This window comes from Tripterygium wilfordii, chromosome 8 (genome assembly GCF_013401445.1).
Source record: "Tripterygium wilfordii isolate XIE 37 chromosome 8, ASM1340144v1, whole genome shotgun sequence".
In the NCBI taxonomy this organism is placed as follows: Eukaryota; Viridiplantae; Streptophyta; class Magnoliopsida; order Celastrales; family Celastraceae; genus Tripterygium; species Tripterygium wilfordii.
The window spans coordinates 11684433-11692317 of record NC_052239.1 but is presented as its reverse complement, the minus strand read 5'-3'; the positions used below and the strand labels follow the sequence as shown (position 1 = coordinate 11692317).

At 35.9% G+C, this 7885-nt stretch overlaps 1 protein-coding gene across 2 annotated transcripts; it reads right to left on the bottom strand.

Annotated features, from left to right (window-relative positions):
- Positions 1–706: 706 nt before the first annotated feature.
- On the bottom strand, positions 707–4023 carry LOC120003363 (4-hydroxy-tetrahydrodipicolinate synthase, chloroplastic). Of its 2 annotated transcripts, none has more exons than XM_038852322.1 (3): positions 3559–4023; positions 2389–2472; positions 707–1957 (listed from the first exon to the last, which is right to left on the bottom strand). In XM_038852322.1, the coding sequence occupies exons 1-3, from the start codon at positions 3642–3644 to the stop codon at positions 1030–1032; spliced, it is 1098 nt and encodes a 365-aa protein (XP_038708250.1). In that variant the 5' UTR covers positions 3645–4023; the 3' UTR covers positions 707–1029. The 2 variants fall into 2 exon arrangements, with proteins under 2 accessions (XP_038708250.1, XP_038708251.1); XM_038852323.1 differs by lacking the exon at positions 3559–4023 and adding an exon at positions 2571–3531.
- Positions 4024–7885: the final 3862 nt, after the last annotated feature.

Here is a 7885-nt window from a genome sequence, read left to right as displayed (position 1 = left end):
TCCCTAAGATGATGGTATGTGATGATGATGGAATTTCTTGTCCAATTTAACATTTAGTTTGCCAGCCCATAATGTTCTGGATGGTATTCAATAATTCATTGAAATCAAATCATGTAAAATAGCATAAGATTGAGAATCTATTGACTTTTGTGGGTAAGTCTTGTATTTTACTTTCTTTTTAATAACTTGTGCAACTCAGACTCTATCCTTGTACATCATGATATTTTGAACATATATATATATATATATATATCTGTTGATGTATTTGATGAGGACAAGGACTACAACAGATGGGACTGACTGTATTTCTTCTTGTTTTATCACCACACATTATTGTGAAGTTAGTCAATAACGAAATCATACTCTCTTTCAAGATGATAGTGATATAAATTGCACCATCTCTGAATTCTATGGAGGTTTTTTTTTTCTATGGAGGTTTTTTTTTTTTTTTTTGCAAACTCAGGTTATTGTTCCTTAAAAGCAATATTTTTATGGTCACGCGCCGAATTTTGACTCGACTTAGTCTGTCGTCTGCACGTGCAAGTCTAAAAGCCTGAGTTTAAGCTTAGATGAGATGTCAAGGTTTCAAAAGACAAACTTGTATCGTGTCGTTCTCGATTACTAAAAAAAAACATAATTTGTTATCCCAATTCTCACATATTTGGATTGAGTTGCAATACAACCAAATAAAACGAGAATCCACTACTGTCTCACAACAAAAATTGAAGTGAAAAATCAGAGCCAGTAGTTCTCTAAATATTCAAACCGGCCAATCCAATCAAGATACATTGCTACGAACAGATAATCCTATGATTCCTATTAAAACATCCATGGGCACAACACTCACGGAGTGCCTGCAAGCGGTTAAACAAGCTTTATTTCTCACTTAACTGAAAACAGAAGAGACTTACTCAACGAACATTTTTTGAAACAGAAGTAACAAAGGCAAGTTCAAAACTGGACAGTAGACTTTAGTTCATAAACATGAAGTCTGACTAATATCCACCAATCAAGACGAACTTATCATCATCAATATCGACCGATCAAGACGAACTTATCATCATCGAGGACCTGGACATCTTTTTCTCCAACAAAATGCTCCCGCCCAATTTGCTTCACTAAATTCACAAACTCCACTCTCTTTGCCAAAGGAAGAGGTACATATGGTAATCTGAAAACTGGCCTTACAACACCAAGTTGAGCGAGAGCGGTATTCACCCCAATGGGATTTGGCTCCCGGAAAAGCCATTCAATAAGAGGCAGAAGCTTTGCATTAAGGGAAGGGTTCTTCCCTGCAAACATGAGTTCTCGAATTAAACCTGGAACTATGTTACTAGTGACAGAAATCACACCAGTCGCTCCATAATCCCATCTTGCATCATGGCACTGATCATCATTTCCACTCCACACCGCATACCCCTTGTTTGTGTACTCTTCCACCCTATCATTTCCAACACATTCCTTAATGCCTGCCAAGTTGGGACTTTGTGCTACAGTATGAATCACCCGTGGAGGGATATCTTGGGCAGTTCGTGACGGCACATTGTAAATGATAGTAGGGCCCATCGGCAGCACACTATTAAAGTGAGATATCAAGCCTTCCAAAGAGGTTTTGCCATAGTATGGATTGACGTGAAGGGCAGCATGCATTCCAACAGCAAAACCTTGTTCGGTGGCATGAATGGCTTCTCTTGTGGAGTTGCTTCCTGTGTTCCCAATAACCTTGATTGATCCCCCAAAACAATTAACAGTGTGGCCAATAAGCATTATATGTTCATCCCAACTCATCAGTTGGCCTTCACCAGTTGTGCCACCAACAATAACACCTTCAGCACCATGATCAATCTGTTTATTCACCAGGTCATCATATGCTTCCAAATCAAACCTCCCATCAGGTAAATATGGGGTTTTGATGGCAGTTATCAGCCTGATGGACTTGATATCCTCTGTTGATGTCCTACAAGCACAGGAGGAGACATAATCATAATGAGTATACAAGGCAGTAAAGTGGTCTGCTAAAAAAATGTTAAAAGAGTCCCAAATCTATCATCATTCAAATGGCAAGCATAGGTCTGATTAGCAAGCAATGTAGACACAGAAAAAATAGCAGATGTGCATGATTCACCAAAAAAAAAAAAAAGGTTTCAATTGCTTGTCCATCTGAAGTGTAAGTAACTTACACTATCAAAATCTGTTCTAATCGTTCAAAGGTATCGATATACATAGAACCACACAGGGTTAAAGACTTAAAGTAGTAGTATTTTCATGTGCACTCATGCTTCCCCACAATTGCAAAATAATGGGAACTCAAAATGTTATTGATGTGATGTAAAAATCCATCCAACGAAACAAGCATCTAAAGCAGATCTATATAATACATTAACTTACCTATTTTTTACCTCGAAACTACGCATTGGGAGATGGAAATTAGGTATAACAGCTGCTTGAGGAGATCTCCATTTAACATTTGTCCTGTTTCACACAAAGAGTATTGGCATTAGCAAATACAGCAGTTCAAGCAGAAAAGGACGTTGAGAAAAAAATTTAGCATCCTTTTCTCATATGCTTACCAAAACTTGAAGTCAACTTAGATTGAAGTGCAGGACTTCACAACACAATCCCTCATTCCATGAGAACTTAATATCGATTTTCTTAGAAGAAAATATATGTAAGACTTAATGCTTCAAAGTTCAAACGTAAATAAAGAAACCAAAAAATTCTTCAGAATGTAGCCTCGGTATAAAATGTTCAGGAAAAATGCAATAGTAGGCAAAAATACTAATATGAATACCGCATTTACAGAGATCATCAATCTAGACACATATATCATGACCCATTTCACTTAAATAAATCAAATTCAAAAAGAAGATCTGCATCTTCAGAGAAAATACAAAATACAAAAATTTACATGAATGTAAGAAATCAACTCTCTGATGTCTTGCGAAATCAAGTCCCATTACCTTTGTTGCTAGCAATTAAAAAGCACTGGAATTGTGTAAGAATATTTTACCTTTCAAGTAAAAAAGGTCCAGAGGGATGCATCAGCCTGCCTATACCTTGATGGGGAAAAAACCTCCTATATTGAACAACACTAACAAAGTAAGGTAAAGCATACTTCATCATAACGTCAATTTAGACATTAACTTAGTTTCCATTATCACCTAAGCTAGAAAAAAAATTTATCAAGAACATAAAAATCATTTCTTTCTTTACAAAGTCATTCTCAAACTATCCCAAACAAAAACTATTGGAATAATTAGGCAATAATCAAAAACAAAATGCTTCACAAAAATAAAAAAAAATATGCGCAAACTACTAATTACATCCAGGACATACAAATAACAGATGTAAGATAAAGTAATTGAGTTAAAATCAAAGAAACCCAGGATATAAGTATATGTCACGAACCTATTCTCAACATTCAGCAGCAGATACATAAAGAGAACAAAAGTAAAGAATGATGTAATCAATTGCAACTTCAAATAACATAAAAAAATATATTATTCAGTTTAAAATAATGTTAATCAATAAATTAGTTGAGAAGAGAATCAAAGTAACCTCTTGTTATTGTCTCCGCAATTAGGACGCGGAAAATGGGGAGCGGATTCCCTCAAGCACGCACCATAGCTCCTTAGCGTTACCATCTTTTAGCTTCAATAAATCCGAAATCGCAAACCTAACCAAATTATACTTTCGATACCAGTTGCACTATACTACTATGTCTTCAGAACAGTAGCTCAAAGTTCAAACGTATAAGCAAAATCGAGAATTTTCAGTGAATGGTCCCGGTGATAATCGTCATAATACTGGTAGTAGTAATAATCGTAGTGAAGGCGATTGGGAGAGGGAAGAAGACGACAGAGCTGCAGCGGCTATGGCTGGCCATAACGTCAGACTCCAGCGAAGAAAATCGAAGACTTAAAACGTAAAGGAGTCTCCGGAGCTAGAAGGCTAGATGAGGTGGCTGTAGTGTTTTAGGGTTCCAATATATTCAAATGTAGCCGAGTGTTCATCGCCGTTAGATTTGCGTTTCTCAATAACTCATCCATAAATTTCTACTGAATGTTATTTGCACCCCATTATTTATTGAGTACGACACATTCTAAATAACCTTAGTTAAAAGTATTAGTTCATCCCATTTATTCTTTTTTAACATTTTATAAATTACATCTCATATTCTCAGCCGTTGGATCTCATCAACGACTGAGATTAAAGAAAATTAAAAAATTAAAGGAAGGAAGGGTGAGATGGCGGCATCTGCAAGTGCAGGTGGTGTTGTTGTAGATAGAGAGGCATGGAGAGCGCATGTTGGCATGGCAATGGTGCAGCTGTTCAACGGAGGGTATCACGTTATCACCAAAGTGGCCCTCAACGTTGGTGTCAACCAGATCGGGGTTAATACCTGGAATCAATTTCATCCCCTGCTTGTCTTATTTCGTTATGGAAGGTATGAACAAAACCAAAACAACCATAGTCAGCACTACAACCACAATCGTTTACAAAGTCGTCAAACAACAAAACTTCCCTCTCCAAAAGCTCTCTTTCTGGTTCGCCCCCACCACCCGTCCTCCCGGAGTCCTCTCCACCACGTTGGATCCATTTTCGCACGATTTGGGGGTTTTAACTAGGTTTTGCAAGGTGGGTCGTCGATGGGTTCTCAGTCATTGGTGTATCAGATACGGGTTGGGGAGAGAAGCTCGAGATGCTGTTAGCTAGTAGAAAAGCCATGGTTATGGCTGCAAATAGAGGCTGAGAAATGAAAGGAGGAGATGCTCGGTTAAGAAGGGTTGAGAAGGAGATGATGGCGGTAGGGTCAGGAGAGGGTGTGTATAGATGATGGTTTTTTTTGTGTTTTTTAGGGTGTACTTAGTGAAAACTGTGGTGCAAATAAGGTTCATCTATATTTATCAATAGATTTATTTTCTGCTTCAAAAATTAATTTTCACTTTTCTATAAAAAAATAATTTTCCCATAATTTTATTTTTTTATCAAACAATCAACTTGAAATATGACCTCAAAGTTTATGGGGTGCCAAAATGTGCAAATACAATAAAGGGTTAATTATACTTCATAGCATCAAAAGATAGGACGTATTATGAATTAGTAACATAAGTCTATTTGTTCTAGATATATCACCCAATGTTTTTAATGGGACAAAATAGTCATCCAAACACATTTCATACGACTCTGATCCGGCTTTTCGCTAATGTGGTATTTAGTCAACTGGTGTGTTTGTGTACTTATTATTATTTGTTTATATTAAAATTGAATATATTTTTTAAGGCATTAGTATCTAATGAAATTATGATGATAATAAAATTGTCATGTGTGTTGTAATTTTGACTGGACTATTCAAATTAATTAATAGAAGCGCTTGATGATTAATGGTCAATCTTGATTAAGATGAACGGTCTTGATTCAGATGAACGGTCCAGATGGTCAAGATATTACTGTGGTACAAATAGTCAAAGACATGGGCTTCGAGATGTTGGGCCAATCCAAGCGAGGGCTGGATTAGAAATACTATAAACATATTTAACATATTTAAAAGCAAAGCAAGTCATGCTCGCAAGGCCCCCAGTGGGCCGGGTCAGAATTCGGAAAGGAAAATGTATGCAGCCTTCTCTTTAATCTTTATAATAAATAGGCAGAGAGATTGTTTGCGGTGACTTTTAAATTATACATCTATAACTTAATCATTAGGCTACGTATTCGCTCAAATACTAGCAAATGACAAGGCCCAAATACCCTCTTCTTCATACCAGAGTTACTATAACCTTTTCTTCGTACCATATTTACTACTATTATTCTTCGATCACTTTGGTTTCTCTTTCTTGTTTCTTTTTCATGACCTTCTACATCAAGTCAGAGTGGAGAGTGCGTGGAACCCTATATATTAGACCTCTGGGCTTTGAGTTTAAAATCACTAGTCAGGAATCCAGGCAATGTGTGAAAAGTCTCAATATAATTTAATTGAATTATGATTAAAAAATTTAAAAAAAATATCCTCAATAAAAAACATAAAATAATGTCGATGTAGCTCAACGAATGAGCACTAAATTATTTTGTTTTGAAATAATAGTTTAGATTGGATTGCTGAAAATTTGGTATTTTTACTTATTTTAGTACAAAACGTTTTACTGAGCATATATTAGAAAGTTAGAAATATAATAATAATAAATAGAGTAAAATAGTCTCCTTTAATGGTTTGAAATTGTTCAACTCTCTCCATAAATGAATTACCTTGTTACGATTTCATTCCAATCACTAGCCATGCCTTCAGCACCCCCCCCTTGCGTTAAAGTAACGATAGTCTACTCGAGGTTAATTCCAAACTCAAACATGGCAACTAAGTACAAGGGTTACGCTCGTTGTGGAACTTAACCCAACACCTTACGGCACGAGCTAAAGAAAAGTCATGTACCACCTTTGTTCATGTTCCCAAAGGCACCCCTTCTTTCAAGAGGATTCACAACAACATAGGAAATGACACATTTCATATTTGGAGGGTGTAATTGACTACTATTCATACATTAATTGGTGATGATATAAAAATGCAATGCCACATTTTTAGCAATGTCACCATCATTTCTTTGGCATGGATATGGAGAGAATTAACAACTCGTTTAGAGATTATAAATCCTACAAATCTCGGAACTTATAACATATATAATGTGAGAGAACAAACAATATTATAGAAAGCTTGTAATCCTGTTCTTTATTTTAGTAACTTGTAATTCTCAACCAAAGACTACTACTTTCTTCATCAAGCTTATAACACAATCTGTTTTATTCTTTTAACCAATGTCTATGAGAAATAGCTAATTAATTTGTTGAAAACCATATTTTAAATTTTGTTTGCTAGAATTAACCATAGTATGAAAATTTTCGTAACTTTTGTTGGTTTGTATACATATATCATCATCAAAACCTCTGTCTCTATCCACATCCAGTTATTTTTTTCTGAAAGCAATTCTCCTATATATTGTAGCTAATAAATATAAGCTATTTAACAAAAATGATTTAAGATAGAACACAAGACTTAGTGGCGTACCTTAGTCTTCGGGGGGTCCTGGGCAAATTCTAAGAAATGTGTCATCTTAAAAAATTAATTGTCGTATGCTGCTACTTAAAAGAATTTGGGGCTAGTATAACACTGATATTTTTTTCGAAAATATGGGGCTCTAGGGATTTAGGGACCCTGGGTGGCGGCCCGCGTTACCCGCCCTCAGAAAGCCACACAACAATATATTCATAGGTTTACAGTGCCCACGAGTGTGGACATATATGAAGAAAAATATAGATAGTGATGATAGCTAACAGGGCTACTTTCGAGCCATACCTAACAAGAATCTAAACAATCAAGTACAACCATAAAGGAAGAAAAAGATGATGAAGTCGAGGGAAAAAAAAAGAGTGAAGAGGGTTTTGTTTCCCAGTTATGATATGCAGCACCAAGTGTGAAGGTGGGGTTCCTAAGCTAGAAAGTGACCATTAATTTGATATGAAGCACTAGATATCATAAGATGTGCAAACTACCAACATATCATTGGTCTTACACGGATCCCAATGTCCTACCTAAATGTTGATATGAATGCAAACGATTTCATATGGATCATATGGGGCATATGAGACTCATAATTTCACATAAATCATGTGTGTCCATCTCAATATTTGGAATAACATGCAAGGAAAAAAAACATTGAGACCTTAGCAACTGTACCAAACGAAAGATAGACAAGATGGGCCACACACAATAATAATTGAAGTGAAGTTCAAAGAATGAGGAGAGGTGTTGATCATGAAAGAATCAGAATGGCATATTTCTATCAAAGTACAAAAGATATGGTCCACCTAAAATCACTTCCAAATTTAAAGTTGTGCA

What these genes read in the sequence shown, in the direction of transcription:
- LOC120003363 (XM_038852322.1), bottom strand. Translation starts at nt 3,644, where the DNA reads ATGGTAACGCTAAGGAGCTATGGTGCGTGCTTGAGGGAATCCGCTCCC. An exon ending in TGCGGAGACAATAACAAGAG is followed by an intron (nt 2,473 to 3,558) that starts GTTACTTTGATT and finishes TGTGTGAAACAG; the next exon opens with GACAAATGTTAAATGGAGAT. An exon ending in AGTTTCGAGGTAAAAAATAG is followed by an intron (nt 1,958 to 2,388) that starts GTAAGTTAATGT and finishes CTGTGCTTGTAG; the next exon opens with GACATCAACAGAGGATATCA.